Below are 27,350 nucleotides of genomic sequence, written 5' to 3' on the forward strand. Positions count from 1 at the left end.
GGCATTCTAAATTTAACTTGCCCCATCTTGTTAAATCTTTTAGCTCCTCAAATCTTTTACCTTGATAGTCTCCTCCATCTCAGCTATTGGCAACTTTTCTCCCAGTTACTCAGGCCAAAACATTTGGATTCATGCAAACAACCTAAACCAACTTGGGCTGATTTAAGAAATGCAACTTATAGATTTTACTTGAAGTTCAGGGAAATTCAGAGCAAGTTATAGAACCCAGGTTCATAAAATGAACAGCTATGAAGGGAATGCTGACATTCAGAGCCATCTTCAAGATCACACCCCAGAAGCAGCCTGGTGAAACCAATGAGCTGGGCACTGAATGACATTTCTGGCACTACTGGCCAAGTTTCTTTAGAAACCTGGCTATTACTGCCCTCACTACAGCTATGACCACCACCATTCTCCTTACTTCTGTGCATCATTGTTGAAGTAAGCAGAATAATAGCTCCCAAATGTGTCCACATCCTAAGCCCTGGATCCTGGGAATATGTTATATTACATGGCAAGGCAAGGAGGAATTAAGATTGCAGATGGAATTAAGGTTGCTAATCAACTAACCTAAAAATGGGGAAGTTATCCTGAATTATCTAGTTGGGGGCTGGGCTGATGTAGTTAAAAGAGTCCTTATAAATGAAAGATGAGGCAGGAGAGCCAATGTCAGAGTGATGCAATGTGAGAAAGACTTGACCAAATATTGCTGGCTTTGAATATGTCTAAAATGAAACTGCAAGGAATTTAATTTCTAATGCATAACACAAATAGACTCAGATAGATAGATAGATGATAGATAGATAGATCATATTTCTGAAAATATGCACAAGAAACTGCTAACATTGGTTGCCTCTAGCTTGGAGGATAAGTAGACTAAGAGTCTTGACATTTGACTGATGGAATTTTTATTTTTGAAAGGATTATTATTATTAATTATATAGAGTGAATACATTTCAAACTATAAAGTCAGGTATGCAAGACGATGCTATTTTCATTTGCAGTAACTAAAAGATTAATAACTTGTTGATGGAGAAGGGGCTGACTCAAGAGGGAAATGAGGCAGTGTTTAGAGGTGGTAGAAAAAGCCTAAGCTTGCAACTGTTCTTAATATTAATGTCTGTTTTGCCAGACCCTGCTTACTTCCTTCTAAATTACCAGCAATTTCCTCCCTGATTACTACCACTCTGGAGACTCCCTAATTTACTATGTTACTATTTCCAGGGATTGTGTCATACAGAAGCCCTCAGTTTTCAATATGCCCCAAGGAGTTCTACTAAATATGATCTAAAAATCTGCAAGATTCCCCATTGCGCATTATCTCTGTTCCCAGCATGAGTTATATCATCTCATATTCCTGAAAGTCATGGCATTATTAAGCCAGAGAGCTAGGATTCAATATGCTTTTTTCAAGAAAAATCACTAGATTGTAAACTTGCATTTTTTAAATCTATGAAAAGTTGACAAAAACCAGGAATGTTTATTATGATATTTTATTATGAGTGTCTGTAAGAAAAAAAAGATCAACAACCACATACAAGCTTACAAAGTTTAATTTCAACACATTCTCTGTTATTGTGACAAAAGCAGCCCCAAAATTTGTTTTTTGTTTTTGTTGTTGACTTTTACAGGTTGCAGAGAAAGAGTCCCCGGCAGTGACACACCAGGAAATCTTTTTGACCGGAGACATGTACAGATGGTGTGCATCTGTGTTTTGAACGTAAGGCAACAATTCTGACCTAGAGTTTTAAAAGTGAAAGTACATTAGCACCAGAACATGTGTCTTTAAAGCCTTGCCAAATATTGGTAATCTTGACCAGCAATGACAAGAAAAAGGAAAAGCACCTTTAAAAGCAGTTGATATTCAAGATTAAAATAATTATGGCTTCAAAAATATTTCTTTAAATTCTTGTACTACACTCTACTCTTTTTCTTTTAACCAATATTTTAGGAACTTAATCAGTGAAATTTATAAGTTTTGGTATTTTATACAATTTTTTTCATCTTATGGGGCTTATAGAATTCATCTGTGTTTCTGACCAGGTTGAGGTAGTTGAAACAGGAAGGTCTTTTCTAATTTCACGTTTGACTATTTCAGAAGAAAGGTTATCTTTTGATGGTAAGCACTGTCATTGCTCTGCAAATGGGCTAGGATTCAAAGAATGTAACACAGTGTTATTGGAAGAGTGTTGAAGTTTATTTATTATAGCACCACTGAGACATTTTGAAATTGGAATTGGTAAAAAAATAGAACAAAAAGCATTTGAACTGTATTTGGTGTAACAGCAAAAAAAAAAAAAAAAAAAAAAAAAAAGGTATTCTTTTTTGGTCAAATTATACTTTTTCCAAAAATTTTGGAAATAAATAACTTGAACTTAGTTGGTCACTTGTACTGGTTGACAAGATTAGAACAAGAGGAACACATATGGAGTGTGAAACTTTTTGCTGGGATTTCAGATAGAGTTTGGTTTATAAAAAGCAAACAGGGCCAACGTCCACACCAAATTCTTGATCAGGACCACCAATATCGAAGGGTGCAATATCTACAATAGGTAGTCTGACGGCCTTGCGTGTTCGATATTCGAAGACTGTTTTGCCCCATTCCCCAGTGTGTTTCTGTAAAAAAGAGCAAAAAAAAAAAAAAAAGTAAGTGATCATGACATTACAATTACTTAGACAGTTTCTGTGTTTGACGAAGTTAAAAAAAAAAATTTTTGTTGAAGGGAGTTGCCAACTTGCCATGTACATTATCTTCCATACATCTGAGACCTGCTCCAGTTCAAAGTGAGAATCCTCCCAGTTGATAAACCATATTGTTAACCAAAAGCCTTATAGGGCTTCAGGGTAAACCCAACAAGGAGATTGCCACAGGCCAGTCCATTCTCAGAAACCTTGGTTCTGGTCATTGTTACCAGGTACAGAGCTGGTTTACTAAGAAGTGGATAGGTCTCTCACATTGGAATCTGTTAATATTAGAAGTGAATTCTCCTTCTGTTCACAAATGATAATAACAAATGATTGATTTAAAGTTAACCTTTAAAATTAAAAAGAGATTTTAGATTGAGTCCGTATGATGGCAATTATGTAGAGTGGATAGTAACTGTCTAAATTATCTGGCAAAGTTTATATCATGGATTTAAATTTCAATTGCTTTCACATCAGCTGGTTTTCACCTGGAGGTTGAGGAGATATGCTCATTTTTTGTGTGATTTAACCTTCCCTGGAATGAATCAGTAGATTCAATATAACTCACACCAAATGCCATCTTTTGTTCACCCTCATTATTTTTATTCCTTCTTTTCAAAGTAGCATGATTAAATGAGAAATGCTAAGCTCATTATGATGCATGCTTATAAAAATGCTGTTACTTACCGTGCAACCATCCTCCAGAACTGAGTAGGTGAATTTGCCATTTCCTTCAGCCTTGAATTCGCCTTCATTTGAGCCCATCAGCCTCAAGGCTTTCTTCACATTCCCACTGGCATGATCCATGTATGCAATGCTATTCTTGCAGTGATATGTGATGTTCTGGGAGGCCTGGCTGGAGAGAAGTCGGAGGAATGCCAGCTGGACATCGAGGACATCTTCAGGAAGTTCAGGATTGCCATAGCTAAACTGTGATAGGGAACAAATAAGGCTGGTCAAATATTTTAGCTGCAATTATACATAAGGGATTCATGCAGTGTAGTATGGTCATTGTAATATAAGTTGTTCATATATTTTATGTATGACTATGTCTTTATTGTATGTATAACATACAATGCTAGAGTAAAGAAGATCTTAAGAATTGAAGAAAAGTTGGTAACTTACGAAGAATAATTTAATCTAGTTTAGCTTTTGAGAGACAAGTTATAAAAGTAGTTACCTGAGTATATAAAATTTTTCACTTTTCTATTTATTAACTAAATTTGTTTTGTGATGAACAAATGGGAGGAACAAAACAGTCAGGTAAGTAGAGATGGATTAGTTAAAGAAAAATGGTATATCTTTTCTTACCTGAAAACCACCATCCATGGATTCTCCAAACCAAACATGTTTCTTCTCAGCAGCAGAATTTGTCCACCAGTTCTTACGTGGAATAGTCAAAGGACTGGCATTTATGCACGTTTCCCCAGTTTCCATGTTACAGTATACTTTAATAGCGTCCATCTTGCAACCTTGGTTAGGATCAACCCAATATTCTCCTGAATAGTCACAAAAAGGACAATGGAATTGGTTATAATATCCAGTAATGGGATTTGGACCAAAATGATTTTGTAAGGCATTCATAATGTTGACTGCTAATGTATTTGTATTTTATGTATATGTACTTTTATAGTGTAGCAGAATAGAGGAACTTTTAGATTGCTTCTTAATTTGAAAACGTTGATAATTAGATTTATTGTAAAAATTGTTTCAATAAATAAATGTTGCAATAATTAAATTACAAATTATGTCTGCATCAAATTACAAACACAGTGATATACGTTGTTTATCACTCAAACAACTTTGTGATGATATGAAAAGACATGCCAAACTATAATTTGTATTAAAATTTCTGTAAAACTGTCTTTAGATTTTCCTACGTTTGGCATATTTTGAATTTACATTACAGTTTAAGTACACCTACAAAATTCATGTTTTCTTACTCAATATCAAGGAGTTTCAATTCAACTAACATTCTTTAAGTACTGTCTCTGCTATATAATGTTTTCTATTCCCAGTAAAATTTTCATTTCCCCTAAATTCTAATATAAGCAGTTTTCTCTGTTATCCTGTTGCCATGAGTGTGAAAGATTCCCCAGCATACCACTCTTGAGTTCAGGATGGCAGAATTTCAGGTCTCTGCAGTTCCGAGCAGGGTTTTTACGAGAACCATCAGGACTAAGGAGGCTTTCTATTTGTCCATTGACTGATTTGAGTGAAGTCATAATCTCGTCGGTGTTGATTTTGTAATCCATTGGTTCATCTCCATAATATGGGGCAAAACCCCCAGATTTTTCACCTCCAATGCCAGCGATGGCAGCAACCCCACCACCACAGCATGGACCAGGGGCACCAGGGGGCCCAGGAGGGCCTGGTTGTCCTGGGTGGCCTGGGGAGCCCTAGGAAGGGTAAGAGCATACATCACTGAGGGGCACTTGTTCGGTATCCACTGAAAAAAATATGTTGCTAGCCCCCCAAAATGCATTCCAAACAATTGATATATTGTGTCATAGTAATTGTTTCAGTAAAAGTTTATTTGGGTTGTTTTGTGATCAAATATTAACCAATTTATAACTATATTCATTGTTATGACACTTAGCGTGTTCCAGTGTGTAAGAAGAATTGGTGTTGGAACACACATTTTACTCTCTCGTGTTTCCTTCTGTATAAATGATGTAAGCAATTCTAATGCTGACATGACAGAGGGGTTATGATCAGGAAACTTAGATTCTGATCCCAACTTTGGAATCTAACTTTGTGTTTTGGGGCTAACCACTTAACTTATTTGTGTTTTAATTGTGTAACTTGTGGGGATAATAGCTTTTCTTCTGTTTACTCCAAAAGTGTGGGATAGGAATGTATTAGGAATGATGATATCAGTAGCAAAACAGGAGACATGGAAGCCGTTTGAGAAGTGGAATGTACTTTATACTTGTAAATCATCAAGATTATCATAATTGTGGGATCTCTAATATGAGATCAGCTCTGGCAGAGTTCATCTTATTAATTGGGCTATGTCTTTATTCTGATATAACTGTTACCTGATAAACTGTAAGAAAGGTTTTTTTCTCCCTGTCATTATAGTGTGATGAGAAAGTCTTCATGTGGTGGAGAATGTCTTAAAGTCATTGTTCAGGTCCTAAATTAGGTTTGGTAATTGCATTGTGTTTAACTCACTATCTCAGTTTTAAAATATTGTAAAGTGTTTCTGAAAATGTGAAAATTAAAGCAAATTAAATACACATATTTATAAGTGATATCTTACCTCAGATCCTCTTTCGCCTCTGTTACCTCGAGGCCCTGGTGGTCCGATGGGACCAGGGTGTCCACTTGTTCCATCTTTGCCAGGGGGCCCACTGGGTCCAACAGGTCCCTAAGAAATTATCATGATATTACAATGCTAGAATATTTTCCTGCAGTGCTAACATTTTAAAATATGGACCTTCCAATATCTTTCTGTGGTACGTACTCTGGGGCCTGCAGGTCCTGGACTACCGACTGCACCTTGGTGACCAGAGGGACCCTGAAAGGAAAGGAAGGTGAATATGAGTGAAGACTTTAAAAAGGCTTAGGAAACTGTATGTTCAAGATCAGATCAAGAAACATAGGGATCATGATAAAATATGATTTCCTTTTCCTTTAATATCCCCATTGTCTCATGCCAACTACTCTTTCAAATAAGCCCTCAAATCCATTTCTAATCTCTTTTAGCATAGACTTTCACAGATGAACATTTTTCTATCATTGGTCTCTAAGATTTGCCTATCTCATTAGTTAAAATGCATTGAGGGGATTTTCTAACAAAATGGATACACTTACCGGGGAACCTGGGGCACCTGGGTTACCAGGGAATCCGCGATGTCCTTTGATGCCATTAGTACCACGTTCACCCGTTTCACCTTTGTCACCACGTGGGCCTTGGGGACCCTTCACAAACACATTTCGAGTTAAGGTCATACACACATACACATTGGAAAAACAAAATAGGATTTATAACAATTAAGTCCATTTTATAACATTTTACAAGCGAGAAATCTCATCAACAAACACTGCATACTTGGAACGATAAAGATTGTTCTTGTGGTTGTTTTGATCTTGGACTGAGAATTGTATGGAGCCCCAATAATTGATGTGTAATCTCATAGCCCCAAGGAACTTTTAGATCCTAAATTGCTTTCTATATCATCAAAGGAAAGTTTAAATTTGGTTCCATAGTTATGTATTTAGTCATCCCTTTTTGCTGAGCATGCCAGAAAATAGAATATTTCCTACATTGTAGAACTAGTTAAAAAAAAAAAAAAAAAGACTTACAGGAGGACCTCTTGAACCAACAGGACCTGGGGCACCAGAAGGACCAGCAGGGCCCTAAAATAAAAATAAACAAATGAACATGCACAGGGAAGTGTTTATTTATTGATACAGTTTTGTTTTACTTAAACGTTAATAATTTCATTGTGAGGGAATAACGATATGTTTGCTATTATTGAAAGTTAGTATTATTTTCTCCTTAAAAATCCTTTACCTGTTTACAGCTTTACCAGGGGGTCTGAATAGGAAAGCTCAGAAAACCCTGTTAATTCAACCTTATATTGACCAAGTGGATATACACTTGGCGTGATTAATACCATTTTGAATTTTAATAATGAATTCTTCATTGACTACTGCCAGAAATTCTCATATATCTTTATTACCACAGTTGCCTAAGGACTGACTAGCATACAAAACTGTGAAACAATTGAGAGTAGATCTTTTGGTTGGCAGATATGACATTCTATTTTCTACCTACTGAGCTCCTTACTGAGGAAAATTGATAAGTAGGGAAAGATGAAGTTCATGAGAACTCACAGTTTCTCCTCTGTCACCACTCTTTCCAGCTGCACCGACAGGGCCAGGCGGGCCTGGATGACCAGGAGCACCAGGGGGGCCAGGAGAGCCATTTTCACCACGGTCACCCTGTGAACAAGTTCACAGTTCCAAAATCGATCTGATCAGCAGCTATTGTTTTAATTACACAAACCTATTGTACATGTGCCTGTTATACCTTGCTACCAGGAGATCCATCTCGGCCTGGCAGACCATCTGATCCAGGGTTTCCCTGATTAAAGAAAAAAAAAAGAGGAAGAAATGAAATCAAATTCTTTGGAACCATTTAAATACCATCTAAGCCATGCATTCTCAATGGGAAAAATATCATCCTAAAGAGGATAAAATTGGTTCTTGGGAGTGAAAAATCTTAGATATGACAATGGGTGTGGCCCTGCAAGGAGTGACAATACCTAAACAGATACGCAGTATATCTATGGTGCTAAAGTTTCACAGGGTGAGAGAGCAAGAAGTGACTAGGAAAAAAAGTCTAAAAAGGAGCCTTGGGGGAGAAATAATAAATAACATCTTGACACACCGTAATTTAAGCTGATAATGGAAATCTACAATTTAAGGAAAGACTAATCACAGATAACATGCAGAATATTTTTACCCAGAAGGAATGTTGTAAATTGGGGCTCTCCCTATCCCCAACTTTTTTCTTATTTAGCTAAAGATCATATTCTTTTCCATTAATGATCATTCATTGGGTAAATACTAAAGAACATGAACATTTAAGGCTATTCTAAGTTGTAATAGAAAGAATATCTACTACTAGAGAAAGAAGGAGAACTTTGGCTTGTGGCAATATTTATACTTTTAGACCCAAAGTAGGGCCCAATTTGACCCTTGCTTAAATAAATTATGAAATACTACCCGGCTTATTGTGTATTTTCTAAGAACTAGTACTTACATCTCTTCCAGGTTCACCAGCTGCACCAGCCAGACCAGGAAGACCCTGGGCTCCAGGAGGACCACGTTCTCCATTGAGACCACTAGCTCCTGGTTTCCCATTTTCACCCTGTGTACAAAAGAATAAAATAAATTCGTGTTTTAACCTAAGAAATCAATTGATGTGATATTATCAGCTGTCTTTATTTCCCAATTTCTATAGAATTTGTTCCTAAAACTATCCCTGCCATAGGGGAAAAGCTTTGGGGAAGCAAGCTTCTTGTCTTTTCTAACTTGCCCAGTGAACCTGGATACCAAAAGGTTGAGTAATTACATTGAGTCTCATATTAGAATACATCCTAATATGAGGTACATAAATAGACATGGCTATTGTAAGAAAAATATAATGATGAACCATCGTGAAACTATAGGTTTATGGTACCCATTAGAATTAGTTTATATTGAACATTTGGCTCTATTTAAAGAATACATACATTTATTGGAAATGTTCATATAAATTGACTAGACTTAAATATTATATTGTAATTTCACTACAATCGTATATGACATTTAGTTTAAAGAGGTGCTCAAAGTGAAAAAAGGTGTGTCCTAATAAAATACGATTTTATTACCCTATTTGCTAAATAAATATTTAAGACGTTAAGCACTAGGATGTTATAGTAATATCAGAGAAAGAAAGTCAGGAGTATAAAATGAATTGAGTTGATGGATAATTGGTATCAATTAAAGGCTTTCATAGGTCTATAACCTGACATTATTTCCTGCTTCAAGACTGACAGTCAGCAAACTGAAGAATGCCGACAAGTTTCCTAACAGGTATTTGAGATGACAAGATATTTTTCTGTGATATCAATCTATTTGTTTTGATGTTCAAGGCCGGTCTATTATGTGCATTGTTTTTGTGTTCCAGAGACTTTTAGTAATATGCATGCTTCCTGAAAATTTGAAAATATCAAGAATTTGCATCTAATTACAGGAAAACTTGATCATTACATACTTGCTATGTTTATGTGATGTCTGAAGACTATCAAAGGAAGCAAGAGTCCAGTGAAAGATAGCTATACTCACCTTGGGGCCCTGTGGGCCGGGGCTGCCCCTACCACCTGGCATGCCTGGTGGGCCTGCAAGACCTCGTGCTCCAGCAATCCCTGCAAGTCCAAGTGGGCCTGGAACTCCCTGTTGTGACAGATAATGAAATCTTAGTTATTATTTATGTGACTATGTTTTCCTCTGTTGGATTTGTGATTGAAAATAAAACTACTGTCAATCAATAGAGCAAAGAAACCACTCACCGGAGGGCCCTGGGAGCCAGGTGGTCCCTTCTCACCCGGCTGGCCAGCATCACCCTTTGGTCCAGACACCCCAGGGCTGCCAGGAGCACCATTACTACCAGCTGGACCTGTGGGGCCATCTTTGCCTGGAGGACCACTGGGGCCTGGGGGGCCTGGGTTACCCTACAAAGAAATGTTTGAAATTTGAATATTTTATAATGAACAAGTAATTTTTTTCCCCTCTTTTACCTGCATTCAAATAATTTTATATGGGGTTTAATACAAAGAGAAGTAGCAATGGATAATTTTCTCATCCTATGTATATATGAATGCTCTTTATGGACTATATGGTTAAAAAATACTTTAAAAAGTTCTTACATTATTGCCAGGAGGACCAGGAAGACCACGACCACCAGGGAAGCCAGCAGCACCCTGTGAAATTATAAATATATTTTTGATGTCAAAAATCAAGGAAAACAAATAATTAACCACTAAAAACAAATATAAATTGTAAGAAATGTGGTAGGACCTGCATTCTACTCTGGGATCACTTATGGTTTGTTTTTTCCTCTTGGAATTTACGTATAACTCACATATGAATGAGTGATTATAATTTTATACTCTCTTTAGGGATCTAGTGCTTTCAAAGCAGTTTTTATACAGATTGATATTACTTAATGCTTTTCAATAATAGTTAAGAGGATCATTACTTACAGGACCACCAGGACTGCCACGTTCGCCTTTGACACCTGGGGGACCAGGGGAACCCTATATGGAAGGGAGATGGAAATGGTTTATAAGAATAGCACCAAAATCAAAATTTGGGAAAAGCATTAAGCCTTTGAAAGTCAGTAACTCTACTTATCATGATAATCATCTTGTAATACATACAATCATTATGTTGTACATGTTAAACTTATACAATACAATGTTATATGTCAATTATATCTCAGTAGAACTGGGGGAAAAACATTACTACAGAAGTGAGAAGCTACATCAAGAAAAACAAAAACAAAACCAGTAACTCTATGAGGACATTAAAATAACTTGACTGAGGTCATATCTAGATTGTTGGAGTCAAGCGTCAAACTCAGAACTGTATTCCTAGGAAAACTGTACCCTTGTCACCATGACAAGCTCTCTCAGTATGAAATATTGAAGTATCGACAAACCTAAGCGCTTTCCATTAGAAGGCTTAGAGAAAGAGAGATACTTACGGAAGGCCCAGCACTTCCGGGGGGCCCTGCGACTCCAGGAGGGCCTCCTTCACCTTTCTCACCAGGAGCACCTCTTTCACCTTTACCACCAGGCTCACCGTTCTGGCCCTGCATTCAGAAACAAAAACAGCCCGTGAGCTTACATCTTTCACAATACAATGGGCTTGTCTTTATTTTCCTTCAGAAAATAGAATTCTTCAGGTGGAGAGCTATTGAAATAAAATTGGAAAAGAAGAGTCTTTGAAGACAAGGAAGAAACAAAGACAATGAAAATGTTTCCATGACAGGGACTTCCCTGGTGGTCCAGTGGTTAAGACTCCGAGCTTCCACTGGTTGGGGAACTAAGATCCCGCATGCCCCATTATGTGGCCCCCCAAAAAAGAGTTTCTATGGTAAAAGAAAATTATCAAGAAAGTGGTAAGATGTACATTCTTTGTCATAAAGGAGAACCTCTCTCTGAGGATTGTGCATCTCAAAACAATCACCAGTAAATGCATTTGAGAAAGATGGGGCTTAGAGCAAATTTTAATTAGTACCATCTAATAATGGAAGAACCTTTCAAATTTTCAGAGTGCTTTAAGTCTAGGGGATCATGTTAGCCTCATTAACCTGGCATAAAGACAGGCCAGGTGTTTTTATCTCCATCTTTTAAACAGTAAGAATAGAGATAATGTGTAAAAAAAAAAAAGGAGGTGGATAAATGAAACCCCATAAGGAATGAGTAGTTGAGATAGATTAGAATTCAGACTTGACTTATACTTCTGCTATTTTTCAGCGAGATAGTGATTCTGGGCTGTGTGATATGTATGTTTTAATGTTCATACTTACAGGAGCACCAGGAAAGCCGGCAGGTCCTGGTGACCCATGTTCACCTCTCTCACCCTTAAGTGAAAATATACTCATTAGTCACAGTGAAGACATCTTCCCATTGGGAGCACACGTCATCCTCTGTATCATCTTATCTTTCCTTTAAGCTAAGAAAAGATAGTATTAGTGTGCAAAGCTAACTAACGTAGCTTAACCTCTGAAGACTTTTCCATTTCTCAATAAAATTTAAAGTAGACAACACCAGAACCATTGATTCCTTCTGCTTCTGACTGTGATATTATTTGCAAGGAAAATAATTTGAGAATTTTGAAGTGTTTAAAACACTTACTTGTATAACTTCTAAAAATGTAAGGATTTAAAAAAATAAAAATATGGTAGAAGTTTTGAGAAATCAATCATTAAATTAATTAATTAAAAACATTTACTAAGTATCTCTCCTGAGTCTGCAAACCCTGAAGGTAGAGAATTTTAGATCTAGAAGGAGGCTCAGGCAAAGATCCTATAGCTTTAAGAAATACTCATTTACAAATGCATATTACTTGTGCAATTTTTATATTTTTTCCAGAATTATTTAGGAAAGATGGCAAGATTTGAAATGGTCTCTTGTGAATTTTAGATTTAAGGACTTTAACCTTTCCTTGCATGTCATATGATGCCTAAAGACAGTATCCCATCACTGAGACTCAGGGCCAGAAGCAGAATTGCTAAAGAGGGAAGCACAGGTAGCTGCTGCCTGTGTGGGGTTAAAATTATGTTGAAATGTCTTAAACACTTACAGGGCCACCACGAGGACCAGCTATACCCGGAAGTCCAGGGGCACCACTTTCACCCTTAAAAAAGAGAAAAATAATTTATATTGCCCTGCATCCAAACAACAATGACGACAAAAGACATTTTCTGTTTCTAAATAGTGTCAAGTGTTACCTTATCTCCAGGCTGACCAGCTGGGCCAGGGGGACCAATAGGACCAGTAGGACCCTAAAGAAAATAGAAATATACTTTAATTTCGAAGATAAAAAGCATCATTTTCCTTATTAATCAAAGAGCATATATAAGGACATACTGTTCATCTAATAAACTAGATAATATGATTGCTTTGATGGCTTGAATGATATGCTCTTCACTCAGTGTGTAAATACTGCAGAGATGAGTAAATATAAGATTTCATGGATTATATAATTCAGTGGCAATTTATAGATTCATTTTTTCTTTCTATTGCAGAAGATAAATAAGATGTGATGTAAGATTTCACAGTCGTATCTTTTAGAATTAAAGTGCATTGCCTTATTCAATTGTATGATAATTCAAAATATTTCATTTAACCACTTAAAGTATTGTTACACATATTAAAGTTTTCACATTGAAGTTTTCAAATATTAAAGTTTTACTTATATTACATAAATAAAATATTAGATTAAAAAATTTTATGATGGCTTACTCATCTAGTCTGTTAAAAATGAAGCATTTATGAATTTGTTTAAGGCAACTACAGTGAAGATAATGTCTATCTAATGGCTTAGTTATCATGCTTATTTGCTACAGTCATATCTAGGTGTTTACTAATGCGAATAGAATTGATTGTAATGTGTTTTTCTTTCCATTTTTATTTTGAAATAGTTATATAGATTCACAGAAGTTTGCAAAGAAATATACAGGAGAATCCTGTGCATCTTTCTCCCAGCCTCCTTCAGGATTACATCTTACACAACTATGGTATAGTATCAAAACAAAGCAATTGACATTGGTACAACCCATAGAGCTTATTCAGTTCGCACCAGTTATGCATGCACTCATTTGTGTGTGTGTGTGTGTGTGTGTGTGTGTGTATGTAGCCTTATGACATTTTATTATGTGTAGCCTCGCATGACCACCACCATATTCAAGATATTCAAAGGTACAATCATCATAAAATACTCCCTCATGTCACCTCTTTATAGTTACACCCATCTCCCTCTCCCCCATTCCTCAATTCTGGCAACTATAAAGCTGTTCTATATAATTACGTTATTTCACAAATGTTACATGAATGGAATCATGCAGTATGTCCTTTTGAGATTGACTTTTGTCACTCAGCATGATGTCCTTGGTGTTTGTATAAGTTGTTGCATGTATCAACTTTTTATTGCTAAGTAATAGTCCATGGTATGAATGTACCATGGAATTTCAATGTTGTTTAAAATCAAAAAGTTCCTTCATCAGCAGTATTGATTATCTTGAATTTTAGTGACTTATTATGACTTCAGCTTATAACATTTATCATACTTCTGAGATTTTTTCCATTCTTAGGTCACTGTTGAACTATTAGTGATAGAAATCAGGAATTTTAACAATCATGTCATTTGGGTCTTCTTAATACCCAGAAGGTGGCAAAGTATGGTCTAACTTATCATGAGGAGTTTTTGGAAAAAATAAAAGTTGAGGTGAGGGACTACTCCATATCACATACAGATAAATTCTGTTTCTCCCCAATTCAAGTACTCACCCTTGGACCATCTTTCCCTGGCGCACCATCGACACCTGAACTGCCGGGCTCACCCTGTCAAATAAAAGCCAGTGTCATCAGATTAGAGGTATCTTCACTGAAAACATGCCAAGAAGAGGAGAAACCCTCAAGATTAGCTGCAATGTATAGTAGGTGTTCTGCTTTGAAAGTTGCTTTAGAAATCCATCTCAAATTACACTTACTAGATGGGGGTGGGGTGGGAGGGAGGTCCAGGAGGGAGGGGTTAAAGGTATACATAAAGCTGATTCACTTCATTGTACAGCAGAAACTAACACAACATTGTAAAGCAATTTTACTCCAATAAAAAAAAAATCTAAAAATAAATAAAATGATAATATTAATTTTGAAGATAGATTATTTTCCAGAAATGTTGCCTTCCTTTAACCAACAAAGTTGGTTTTATTACATAATTAACAGAGAATAAGTTGGTACCTTGTCACCTTTTGGACCAGGGCCTCCAGGACCCCCTCTTTCTCCAGGCATTCCTTGCAGACCAGGTGAACCAGCATTACCAGGTGGCCCAGGGGAACCAGCAGCGCCCTGAAATTAAAGGAGAAATAGTAAATCACAGGAAAGACATGAAATGCATTTTGTGAAATCTAGGTGAATTGAATTATGTGGAGTTACCTTTCCTCCTTCGGAACCAGGGGGGCCAGTTCCCCCTCTAGGCCCAGGGGGCCCTGCAGGTCCAGTAAGTCCACGTTCACCGGGGGCACCAGAATCACCCTGTAGTAGGAAAATGGAATATCCCTGTTAGGAAAACCAAGGCTAAAAACAAAGCAAAAACACCCTAAATTGTATTGTTTTGATATAGACCACAAGGTTCTTAACTTACATTTTTGAAAAATTTAGAAATTTTTATAATTATAAAAGACATTTGATCAACTGAGTGACAAACAGAAACACAAAATTAGTTAATCTAAACGAGGAAACTTGGATAGCTGGTCTGATGAGCTAGCTTTGACACTATTATTATAATTTTATCACAAGGGCAAATTTTTAAAGTTCTTCTACCAAAACAGTTTTTCTATAGAGAGCCAATGCACCAGAAAAGTTTTCTTTTGAAATTTCAGGTCCATAGTTGACTCTACAGTGTTTATTCATGTCAGAAAATTTCATTTTCCAGATGATGCAAATTTAATGTATTGGAAATGTCTCGGGTTACCCTAAGTGTATTCACCAAACATTTGCAATGTCGTGCTTCTAAAGAAAGGAATATTTTGGTTTGCTGTACTAAAAATGTGTCACTAATCAACTGCTCTATAACATGCTGAAGAAATGAGAAAATAAATGGAAATATTTACCTTGCCTCCTGGAGTTCCAGGTGCACCAGCCTCACCCTTTGGGCCCTAGGAGATTGGCATTGCATGATTAGGCCTCTATCAGAATATACATTATATAAGTATAAGCAAAATACACACTTGACTTGCATACTGTATAATTTGTCCAATCTTGAGCTGTGTACTCTTCCTTTAGTTCCTTTTATTTTATGGTAAAATTCAAACTTTCCATGGAACAGTTATGACTGAATAATTTTTCTTTGTTTTGTTAATGAATATTTCAAAACTAATTGTTAAAGCCCAGATACCATGGCATGAAAATGCAAAAGTTAATAATTTATAAATGATTAATATTTATTCTTTTGGTTTCTAAGTTTTGAAAAAATGGCAAGCAACTTACAGGTTCACCAGGTTTTCCATTTTCTCCTGGAGGACCACTCGTTCCAGGCAAGCCCTACAAGGAATCATATTTGTATTGTGTAATCACTTCAAACATTGCTTACAGAAAAGCTTCTCTCATGTAAGTATGTTTCTGCAAAGTATTCAAAAATGGTTTTAGCAGTCTTTTTAAGTGTAAAAAATATGTAGCTCTCAAAATCCAACGATAGAGAGATGATAATCATAACTTACAAACCTATGTTCATCTCCTTCAAATCTTTCTGTTGCTGTATATAAAAATGAATTGATGAGTGTGGTGAGATGAATTTAGCTATATACATTTAAATTACAATAAAAATAAGTATAAGCATATAGAATTATGTGAACTTTATTTTATTTAAAAAATTATTAATGCACTCATTCTAGAATAGGCATGGAAGTTATGCCTATTAACGTTGCCTATTGTTTTATTTCAAGGTAGAAGTCAGATCCGCACATTTTAAGCTTAAGATGCGTTATAATCTTTTAGTGTCACAAGGATACTGAACAGCTGATTAACTCAACAAATAAAACTATCAAAGGAAAGTACTGATAAAAGTAGGTGCCCAATGACATTTAAGTAACAAATTCTTACTTGTAATCCTTGTGGACCAGGGGGTCCTGTGTCTCCTTTGTCACCACCTGGTCCCTATGTACAAAAAAATATTGAGATGCTTCATTATAAGATATCCTTTCATATTTAGTTCACACAGTTTTCATTTCATCAGGCCAGTTGCTTAATTAAAAAATTAATGGTGTAAAGGGGGGCAGAGTCTGGCTTGTGGAAGTGATGCAAGGGAGACATGTACAACATAAACTTTACTCAATATTAGTATTTAGCTAACTAACTAAACAAGCTTTGTAATTGCTTTGGTGAACTATAATGATATAGTGTCAGAGATTGTATAATACCCAAAGTCTTCCCTTGGCCCCAGTCCCATCCACTTCCATTTCCAATTTATGTGAGTAAACTTACGGTAGGTCCTGGGGGACCCTGAGGTCCAGTCTCACCATTCTTTCCAGCAGGACCCTGAAAAAAAAAAACGGTTATGGAAGCAGAGATAAAGATAATAGAAGTCATAGAGTTGGAGAGAAATGCTTCTACTAGAAGACTGGAAATGAGTGGATGAAAGCTACATACCTGAGGGCCAGGACCTCCAGGACTACCACGTTCTCCATTCTTTCCAGGAGCACCCTAAAGAAGTAGCCAGTATTTACTTATTCTCAAAAGGAAATTATTCATTATAGCATTCTCTCGTGTTTTTGATCTGCCCCCTACACACACATGCATACATCCACAACCGAAAACTACTTTCGAGAGCTAGGTTTCCATAAATGTTCCACTCTTTGCCCAGAACTCCAGAAAAAATACTTTAGCTCCCTTCTCACATGGTATTTTGATTTTCATATACTCTTCTGTGCTTTGAAGTGGAGATCAATTTTTGGCCATCTGCACTCCCATATAGAAAGTAAAAGACCTTTTGTCAAATATTTATTGAAGAAATGAAGGAAGGAACTCACATCATTTCCTTTAGGACCAGGGAAACCCATGACACCAGGCTGACCTCGGGAACCAGGTGAGCCTGGAGGACCTGGTCGACCACTTTCTCCTTGACTTCCCTAATGAGAAAAAATTATATTAATAGAGGTTTCATAAAAATCTGATCAAAATATACAATGTACATACCAAGGCTATACAATATATATCAAGCCTAGTTCAAACTGTGCATTTCATTATTCTCTGGACTTGTAAAATGAGATGTTAAAAATGTACTTACGGGAGGCCCTGGTTTCCCATCGCTGCCTGGTCCTCCAGGACTACCGGGCATACCCTAAGTTGAAGAATTCAGTCAGTCAGCTGATTTTAAAATGATAATTAAAAAAAAACTAAAAGCACCTATCTGTAAAATTTTGAGCTTTCCACTGACATATGTAGCTTCATATTTGCACACATGTTTTTCTGTCTGTAAATATCTTCGTCAAGCATTCTATTTTCTGTTCTTCAATCTATACTAGCTTAAGTTTTCTTAAAAGAATTTTGTTTTGTTTTGAGCCTACAAAATGTATAGTCTGATTTAAGTTATTTTTGAACGTTCTTCATTTGCTTTTCTTCTTAGTAAATGACAGTGTCAATCAAACAAGTGTTCCTCTTTACCCTCAATCCTGGACCTCCAGGGAGGCCGTCTCGGCCAGGTTCTCCAGCAACTCCTCTGGGCCCTGCAGGGCCTGGACCACCACGCTCCCCGGGGGGACCCTACGTGATGAAATAAATCAACATGTATGTAAAAGAGCCTTCATTGACCTAGACGTTGACAGTACTTAGGTTGCAACTAGAGAACTTCTTTTGGTCCCTTAAAGAGAGGTGGGGTGTTGCTGGCATGCTCAGTGTAAATCACCGTTACCTATTAGCTTGGGTTGTCATACCGGAAATATTTTAAGGCAACTTCGATGAACATCACATGCTGAAGAAAGCAATATTTAGTGGGCTTAGCAATATAGTTTGGTGCATATAAAATCAAATATCTTTGATGTTACGAAATCAGATTTGCACTGCACTTCAGAGTTTCCAAAGAACTTTCAGGCATTTTAGTCTAACTTATTCTTGCAATGATATTGAGATAAATAGTTCCCAATTGACAGATAAATTAAAGAATTCTCATAGAGGTTAAATAACGTTAGTTACAAAGCTAAGAGAATGGCTGAGCAGGGAATGCAATAATTCCCATTGTTTTACATTGGGAATTATTATTTTTTTAACTCCAATATATTTCATTCAGATAGTTAGGTGTTAATTAATGGGAAACAGTATAGAAGAATATACCTATGTGTAGCACCAGCATTCCTGAGCATCGAAAACTAAAGTTATCTACCTTTTCTCCTGGAAGGCCATTTGCTCCAGTAGGTCCTCGGAATCCAGGCATACCCTGAAATAGTGAAAGGCAAATATGTAAGTCTAAAGTGCCAAAACTTTTTCATAATTCTCATACTGTGAAATGCTTCAAAACAATATTTGGGATTGAGTACTACTCAAATTAAGAACAAACATGGTTGCTTCACAGTGAAGGTGAAGTTCTATGATTGTTTTCCTTTTCGATGCCCGTGGGAAACGTACCCTTTCTCCTGCAGCTCCGGGAAGTCCGTTCGCACCAGGTTCTCCAGGAGAACCGTCTTTGCCATCCTCACCCTTAAGTCCTGGAATGCCTGGAGAACCAGCTTCCCCCTGTGAAAGGAGGTCAATAAAGAAATAATGACTGAATTTCACTGCAAATTTTTTACCTGTTTATTTCCTGATTATGGTATACATTTCTAAGAAATAATCAAATCTGTTAGGGCGATACTTACGCGTTCACCACGTGGTCCTGGCTCTCCTTTGGCCCCATTCTTACCGGGTTCACCCTAAATGGGACATAATCTTGGTTTAAAAACGTGGAAAATAGACTAACAAAATAATCACCAGTCACACCTGATTCAATTATAAAACCAGAGTGAAATCAATATAAATTCAATGGAACAAGAACAAAGAGCCTGCTATTTCTTTTTTTACTGTGAGAAATAAACCACACCTTTCAGACAATAAAGGAAAAATAGACAACTTACTGCAGCACCTCGCTGCCCGGGAGCACCATTGGTACCAGAGGGTCCTGGAGGACCGCGGGCTCCTATCAGTCCAGGAGCCCCAGGAATGCCAGCAGGACCCTAGAAACAATCCAAGAACGTTAACATTAGGCAAACTTGAACTTTCTTTTCTAAATAGCTAACTTAATTGTATTGTCCTGCAAAATGCAGAGGAAGCCAATAATATGTGTATGGCTGAATGCGGGTGAGTGGTGGGGGCATCTTACCATTTCACCTTTACCACCAGGACTACCATTACTCCCAGGAGGGCCCTAGGAGGGGAAAAGAGCATATTAATAAGAATGCAAATAGTGCATATATATTTGAAGTTGCTTATATAACTAAAATAAATTTATTGATGGGTGCTTTATAGAGATTAGGTGATTCTTCCAACTACAGCACAACACATAAAATGTCGCAAAAAATGATCATTATCTGAATAAATTAAAGATAATACGCACTTGGTCTAAATTATTAAATAAGTACATAGAGAAGAGGTTTTTGGTCTTGTTTCTCTTCCGAATTTTTCTGATTGGTGATTAGTTTGGGGCACAGTCTTCAAAGTATCAGATAACTATCCATCCTCTACTTATTCTGTGTCATATAACCATAGAATTCATAAATTCTAGAAAAGTACAGACCGCAAAACTAATTTCGGTACTAGTCAAATCAATATTTATCATAGTAGAGTTATTGCAGAGCACTAAGCAACATTTCTTTGCAAAAAAGTAATTTTAATTGATAGCAACATTAGAACATATGCTTTCATGAAATAAAGTGTAACAATGCTCTCCCTTAATCAGCTATATTTGGCACTTACAGGAAGACCTGGAGCACCAGCATGTCCCTGAGGTCCAGGTTCTCCTCTTTGTCCAGGGGAGCCACTTGAACCAGGAGATCCCGCAGGTCCAACTTCACCCTAAGGGATAAAACCCTAAGTGGTCAGTCTCCCTTGCCACTTCTAATCTCTTGGCCAGTTTGCTAGTCAGTCCTGTTTAAACCCATCTCCCAGAGGCTGAAGTGGTACGATAATTAAAGCAAAATTTCATTAATCATATAGGCAGAGAAAAATGGTAACTATGTGTGTGACTGTGTTATCTCTGTTTGCAGAAAGAGACTGGGAAAAAAGAAAAGACATCCGAAGAGATCAGAATAGCCGAAGGCCAGGGATAAAACCCCTTTTGGAAACAAGAATAGGGCTTTAAAGATCTATATAGCTCAAAGAAATCCACTTGACTGTTAAAAAAATCACTTTCAAGAAGCAGCCCAATGATTTTCTGTTGTCTCAAAGATATATTTTACATTCTTCTACAGAAATACATGTTTACCTTAGCACCAGGGGAACCAGGGAATCCTGCAGTTCCAGGGGGACCAGGGGGACCCTAAAAAAATAAATAACATTTCAAGAGCTCTTAATCAAGTAAAAGAAAACTAACTCTACTGGTAAATAATAAGTGGGTACATACACAATACAGAGGAAAATTAGATAAAAACAGTATTTATCGTCAGAGATGAACATTATGTGGAGAAATAGTGTGGTAAAATAAAAAGAAAATTTGGATCACCCATGCCCGACAACTTATGCCATGAATTCTGGTGACTTTGTGCAGGTCACTTAGCTTTGAGCTCTCATTTATAAAATAGAGATAGCATTATTACCTGTTTTGCAGGACTCTTTTAATTGTCATATCCAATATTGGCCCTTAACTAACATTGTAAGCACCATACAGATGTTAGTAACTGGCCAAGTATAATAAGGAGTATCAGAATTTTGTTTATGGGCTTACCGTTTCTAGATTAATTGTTTCTAGATTTTGTTTATGGGATTAGTGTCAGTTTGAATCAGATATTTATGAACAACGTTGAGTTTTAAGTCTACAATCCATGTTATTCCAATACTCCAAAATTCCATAATCTCTCATTACACTAAGCCCATCAGGGTTAGATAAAAAGTTACTTACTGGTTGTCCATCACTTCCTCGAGCTCCATCATTACCTCGAGCCCCCTAAAAAGAGAAGTTAGTCTCAAATATCTTCTTTCTGAAAGGCTGGTCACAAGTAATATTTTAACTAAAAGTCTGACTGAATTGAGTTGACTTTTCCTCAAGTATATTAAAATCTGCTTAATAATTATATACCTTTAGAGGGAAATTGTTGAAATTCTGATAGGTACAGCAATGATCTGATGTAGAAAGATTAGATTCTGTGTTTTACAGAACTGAAGGCAAATTAATGCATAAATATGCCAAGCTAACACGTTAAAAAATCCTCAACAGATAATAACTATAAGACACTTATTTGTTTGCATATAATTATGGCTAAAATCTTTATGGAGGTGACTTTAAATGCAATTTTATAGAAAACTTCTTGCAGATTGTCACAGCCTGAAAACTGACTGAGACACTTCTCGGTGACTCGGGTTGTAATTGTGTAATGTCAGTAAGAATACTCACTGCAGCTCCAGGAAGTCCTGGTCGTCCTCTCTCACCAGCAGGCCCTCTTGGACCCTACAGAATAAAATTAGAAGTGTGGTCTTATTTTAAGCTAGATATGTGTGAGAATGGTTGGAGAGTGAGCAAGGCAAGTTTTGCGTTGGGTGGAAGTTAATAGTAAAACTGAAGATTGTATGATAAGAAACATAATTACCATCGCTCCAGGAGATCCATTTTCACCTGGAAGGCCATTTTCACCCTAGAAACATGTAAAATGTGTCACCATTTTGTATAACAGGAGGAGAAATTTATAACTTTTTCAACACAGCATATTATAAAAAACATATGGAACCAAGAAAAAGATTACATTTTAACAACACCAAATTTTTGTTAGCAATCTTATATGCTGTAAATCTCAGTTTTTGCATTTTAAAAACTTGAGGACTAAACAGAAGTAATCAACGTGTTACTCTGGGCGCTCAATCATTTCTAATCTAGACAGTTCAAGTTATCAGCTTTCATGGAAGTTTTAAGAGAACATCTCAATTAGTCGCTGTTATTTAGCTCTTAAAATGCAAAACTCAGGTATGTTTTAGAAAAAGGCAAACCCTAAAATATAAATCTTAAATATAGCTATAATATTTAAATAAATTTATTTATGATTTTGTTGTGATTTACCTTTAATCCAGGAGCACCTTGTTCGCCTTTTTCTCCATTTCGTCCATCAAAGCCCTTTGAAATAGATAAAAGTAGTAAAAATATTAAGATCTGTTAACAATTCAGAACAGTTAAAAACTTTACATTAAATTTTTTATAGCTAGCTTTACCACATAGCACTATTTTCAACATTGACATGAATAATTTAAAACTCTTTTAAGTGCATTGAAGACCTTGGACATTGATTTTACAGTAAAAAACATGAACTAATTAGAAAGTACAATTTAGTCCAATTAGGAATTTGCTTTAAATGTAGCATTAAGGCAAGTATCAGTTTCGTAGATTTTTATGTCTATGAAGTTGATCAATTTTTGGCTCAGCTGGTTTACTCTATCTAATGTTTTGCATAGAATAAGTCATTTGATTCGATCTGTAAATCATATTGGCTAAGTCAAGAATAATTCTCAATAGTATATTTTCATCTTTTCTGACAGTGGCAGTAAGAAACTTACTGTTTTGCAAGTATTTTCCATACACTTAAAATCAGCTTTATTACTTTATGTAAAATAACTAGTTGATTTGGTCAACAAATAAAGTTGATAGACTTAGAAAATCAAAACAACTAGTCAGAATCAATCATTTCTGGCACACACTCAATTGTCCAATAAAATTGGTTAGGTAAGTAAACATAGCCAAATGCAACAACTTAGAGTCAATTTAGAAACTGTACTTACTCTATGTCCTTTCATACCAGGGAATCCAGGCATGCCAGCTGGACCTTTGACACCCTAAAAATAAGGAATAAAAAAGATATTAATGAACTTTCAAATAGACTCACAATCCAGTAGTGAAAATGCCTTCCCTTTTTAAGTTTAACTTAATTATATAGTAATTTTCAATCTAAGATCATTGTGATTACTCCAACTAATTCATTGCATGCTGAAGACTTACTGGAGGGCCAGGCAATCCTCGCTCTCCAGGTCGTCCGGGTCTTCCTGATTCCCCCTAGGTGGAGAAATAAAGAATATATGGGAGCTTGTGTAAGAGAAAACTCATTGTAACCAATTAGTGAACTGATTATTTTGCATTTTTCTCACCAAGGACTCATGAAAATGGTTGGACTAAACATATGGTTGTGAGAACAGCTTTCCTAGTAAAAGGAATGGGGAGAGCTTCTCCCACCTTGATATAAACTTATAAAAAATGCAGGCATCACTCCAAACAAGTATTATGACCACCTCTCGATCCAGTGGGAAGAATTTGCCATTGGAAATTAAATGGAAAAGAAAGACTGGCATAATATTGATTGTGTTTTTAAGTTTTCAAGTTCGTAAAAAACTGATACAAATTTCTTTATTACAAGAGACAGAGAGAAGAAGCGTCTTCTCTAGTTAAGTGATGTATTCACTGGATGACTCTTCTTGACAGAGTCAAGAAGCACATTTGGAGGTTTTGTTGGTTTGGAATTCAAAAACTGGTACATGTAGCTATGCAAATATTACGTAGATATTCAGAGATTAATATGAGCTAAAAAGTTATTAAGATATCAACAAGTTTTTGAGTAAGGTTTTTCTCTTTGAGATCCTAGAACATGGGATATACTATTTAGAATATTCCAACTTGAATTTTGCTGTATCCCCATTCAATTCTTAAAAACTTACATCCTTTCCGGCAGGACCTAATGGACCTATAGCACCAGGAGGTCCTGGAGGACCCTGAAAAAAAGGAAATAAAAAACAAATATATCTGTAGATTTTTCTGTTACCATCAATTTATTATTCTAATTATGTGTATTTCTAGAAAAAAGCTCCTTTTAAAAAATACTATCAATGTTTCTCATCATGAAAATGACACACCGAGTTAATAGTATATCTATATTAAATCCAGTTGTTACTGTTTATTAAACTTATTTTTTATGAAAATTTTAAGTACCATGTATCAGTATTTTATATCACATGTGTGTATTTATAAACCCAAATGCACTTCTACATTTTTTGAGATATTGAAATTTTAAATGTATAGGTATTTTCAAATATTTTGAAATATTAAACTAACTTCACCTTATTTACACAGCATGTTTTCTCGGTGGACTTTGTTAGACTATGCTTATTTCTACTAAATTAATTTTAAAATTATATTTCAGAAGAGTAGACATGCAGGTGAACTGAGCGGCTACAGGATAATTAATCCATATTTAAGAGAAAGAGGATTTGTATTCACACTAGGAAGTGGACTGTGGTGGTGGCTAATTAGCCAGGAAATTCCTAGATTAAAATAGTAGGTGTCTCTAAGATATCTAAACCTTGGAGTCCAAAAGATCTTTGAAACCAGTTCAACGATCATAAAAGTACAACTTATTATTTTAAATAAATTTGATCTATATTTTGTAGCATTCGACGGTTATGTTTTAGAAAATGAAGGTGGTTTCTATCTAGAGCTGTTAATTTATTAAATATAGATAAAATTGTTACTTACTGAAGGACCAGCTTGCCCAGGTTCACCAGGGGGACCTTGGTATCCTGGAGAACCCTAGTGGATAGAATAATACGTAAATATTTTTAAACTAACTTAATCTTCGTATGATTCATTTACATCTTGAAGACAGTATGAAATCAGAATTTGTGAATGTAGTCAGCGAATTGTATTCTAGTTTATAAATATTGAAACCACAATTTTTCAGATCAAAATAGAGTTAATTTATTCCATTCTACACACTTAATTCCACTGAAACTGAATTGTTTCAGACTTGAAGCCATATGACAAGCAAATTAAATATGTGGTTTAATTTTACCAAGGTTTTAATTGCTAATAGTTAAAAGGAACTAAATGTGAGATTCCAACACCTTTGAAGGAATGATAGTTTCTTGGTTGCTACTTCTCTACTTAATTGAGATTATACATGCTGGAATGGCAAAATTACAGCAAGATCTATATTAACTTGATTCATATAATATGCATGAAGAAGAAAGCACCATTAATGGCTATACTTACAGGGGAACCAGGATGACCGGATGCACCAGGGGGACCGGGTGGGCCGGGTGGACCCTGGAACAAAAATTCGAAGGATAAGTACAAAATAAATGCATCTGCAATACACTTTAACCAGGCATCAGAGATGTCTCTGTTTGGAATGATACTGACATCTTTAAAAATGAGAACAGCATACCTCATTATGTGATAACTATTCATAGATTAATTAATTTTATTAATTTTAAATGAAAATCTCATCACAAAAACTTCACTCTAAATGAAATTCTCTCAGAGTCAAAAAAATTATTGGTGCTATAAAATGTTGACCTGAGTTCCCCAAAAAGTGCATTCAAAATCTGGAAAAATCTATACAAAATGCTTTGAGAATCTCTGCAACATTAGGGTGATACTCGAACTGGTAAAGAAGCATATTTTTGCCTGGCAGCTCAACTCAATGTGGAAAACTATTGATCTGCATACTATAAACCCCAGTTTCTAAAAATAATGATGTAAATCAACCCAAAAGTTCTTAACTATATCACTGAGGTGTGTTGATATGAAGATTTAGATGCGTATGTAAGATTCATCGTACGTGGGACAACAATAAATTATAAATGATTTATCATTGTTCAGAAATATAGGTTAAACTAGAAAATCTTCAGCTCTGTAGCACACTATTTATAAATACTGATAATAAGTTTATAAAACTAGAGTTTCTCCTTAAATTTTATCTTGTAACTTTTTTTCTGGAATCTTAATAAGTAGTGGATTTTTTAGTATTTTAGGTTTTTTTTTTTTAGTAAAAACAGTATATCTGATTGAAAAATAGGATTCATAATGTGAATGTAGCTGAGTAACAACAGATGTTTACATTTACATAGTTAATACAATTGTCCTTCTGGTTTTAAAATATACACAAAAAAGTCACAGGTTCTAAAACTTTAAAGATGAGTAAAATTCTCTTCTTACAATTTACTTTTTTACCAATTAAGGGTCTTTCTTTAACTGATCATTTCGATCTAATAGCTGAAATTTTATCCTCTCTAGTTTTAGAAGTCACAGCTATGGGGTCCAATGATCTGGGCAGCAATCTTCCATAATCCCTGGGAATCCAGCTTCATGTCTCATTTACACATACATACCTGTTTCTGGCAGTAAAATGATAACCTTCCATAGTACTGCTCCTCCTAATGGCTATTCTTCAACAAGGGTCATTTACATGGGACACCATGCGTCAAGCACACGTGCCTAGGTTTCAATGCTTTTTTGCTATTTTCTTCTATCAAAACTGCAAGTCATTTACATTGAAGGGAACCCTTCGCATACAATGTGAATTGATATCATTTACAATAGATGAACTTAAATACTCGATAAATTCTGGAAATATTTGTATTTGATTTCAGGATTTGAGGTGAGATGAATTGTGATATTGGATTGTCAGCAAGTGGATTGTCATCTAGAAAGTAGCATTTGAATAATGAACAGACATTGAAAGAAGGTTTTGAACAAGTCAGGTGAGAAAAAGTGGAAGTGAAAAATAACAAAATTTGGTTAAAATTAGGAAATATAGGCGTGTGAGACCTAAGTATGAAGGCAGGTGTGCCCCTGGAACAGGTGGTTTTGTAAAGAAGGAAGAAGTGGCAAAACAGCCGTGAAATAAGAGGCAGTGAAGAAAAAAAAATGAGTTAGGAAAGAAGGAT

At 35.9% G+C, this 27,350-nt stretch overlaps 1 protein-coding gene across 1 annotated transcript in view; it reads right to left on the minus strand.

Annotated features, from left to right (window-relative positions):
- Positions 1-1,477: 1,477 nt before the first annotated feature.
- COL3A1 (collagen type III alpha 1 chain) overlaps positions 1,478-27,350 on the minus strand; it is a 38,570-nt gene continuing 12,697 nt past the window's right edge. Inside the window, exons 6-51 of the mRNA XM_068544803.1 lie at positions 25,672-25,725; positions 25,156-25,209; positions 24,342-24,395; positions 23,632-23,685; positions 23,415-23,468; positions 22,702-22,755; positions 22,238-22,282; positions 22,045-22,098; positions 21,553-21,597; positions 20,920-20,973; positions 20,412-20,510; positions 19,819-19,863; positions 19,574-19,672; positions 19,319-19,372; positions 19,089-19,196; positions 18,847-18,900; positions 18,132-18,230; positions 17,755-17,808; positions 17,498-17,596; positions 17,118-17,171; positions 16,953-17,006; positions 16,572-16,625; positions 15,960-16,013; positions 15,584-15,628; positions 14,907-15,005; positions 14,712-14,819; positions 14,259-14,312; positions 12,701-12,754; positions 12,553-12,606; positions 11,777-11,830; positions 10,949-11,056; positions 10,446-10,499; positions 10,110-10,163; positions 9,753-9,914; positions 9,529-9,636; positions 8,462-8,569; positions 7,727-7,780; positions 7,531-7,638; positions 6,997-7,050; positions 6,505-6,612; positions 6,155-6,208; positions 5,951-6,058; positions 4,790-5,084; positions 3,997-4,184; positions 3,373-3,615; positions 1,478-2,616 (exon numbers count right to left, since the gene is read on the minus strand). Coding sequence (XP_068400904.1) covers positions 2,470-2,616; positions 3,373-3,615; positions 3,997-4,184; positions 4,790-5,084; positions 5,951-6,058; positions 6,155-6,208; positions 6,505-6,612; positions 6,997-7,050; positions 7,531-7,638; positions 7,727-7,780; positions 8,462-8,569; positions 9,529-9,636; positions 9,753-9,914; positions 10,110-10,163; positions 10,446-10,499; positions 10,949-11,056; positions 11,777-11,830; positions 12,553-12,606; positions 12,701-12,754; positions 14,259-14,312; positions 14,712-14,819; positions 14,907-15,005; positions 15,584-15,628; positions 15,960-16,013; positions 16,572-16,625; positions 16,953-17,006; positions 17,118-17,171; positions 17,498-17,596; positions 17,755-17,808; positions 18,132-18,230; positions 18,847-18,900; positions 19,089-19,196; positions 19,319-19,372; positions 19,574-19,672; positions 19,819-19,863; positions 20,412-20,510; positions 20,920-20,973; positions 21,553-21,597; positions 22,045-22,098; positions 22,238-22,282; positions 22,702-22,755; positions 23,415-23,468; positions 23,632-23,685; positions 24,342-24,395; positions 25,156-25,209; positions 25,672-25,725 — 3,870 coding nt within the window. The 3' untranslated portion in view covers positions 1,478-2,469. The remainder of the gene's footprint in view (positions 2,617-3,372; positions 3,616-3,996; positions 4,185-4,789; positions 5,085-5,950; positions 6,059-6,154; positions 6,209-6,504; positions 6,613-6,996; positions 7,051-7,530; positions 7,639-7,726; positions 7,781-8,461; positions 8,570-9,528; positions 9,637-9,752; positions 9,915-10,109; positions 10,164-10,445; positions 10,500-10,948; positions 11,057-11,776; positions 11,831-12,552; positions 12,607-12,700; positions 12,755-14,258; positions 14,313-14,711; positions 14,820-14,906; positions 15,006-15,583; positions 15,629-15,959; positions 16,014-16,571; positions 16,626-16,952; positions 17,007-17,117; positions 17,172-17,497; positions 17,597-17,754; positions 17,809-18,131; positions 18,231-18,846; positions 18,901-19,088; positions 19,197-19,318; positions 19,373-19,573; positions 19,673-19,818; positions 19,864-20,411; positions 20,511-20,919; positions 20,974-21,552; positions 21,598-22,044; positions 22,099-22,237; positions 22,283-22,701; positions 22,756-23,414; positions 23,469-23,631; positions 23,686-24,341; positions 24,396-25,155; positions 25,210-25,671; positions 25,726-27,350) is intronic.

Source organism: Eschrichtius robustus, chromosome 5 (genome assembly GCF_028021215.1).
Source record: "Eschrichtius robustus isolate mEscRob2 chromosome 5, mEscRob2.pri, whole genome shotgun sequence".
Taxonomy (NCBI): domain Eukaryota; kingdom Metazoa; phylum Chordata; class Mammalia; order Artiodactyla; family Eschrichtiidae; genus Eschrichtius; species Eschrichtius robustus.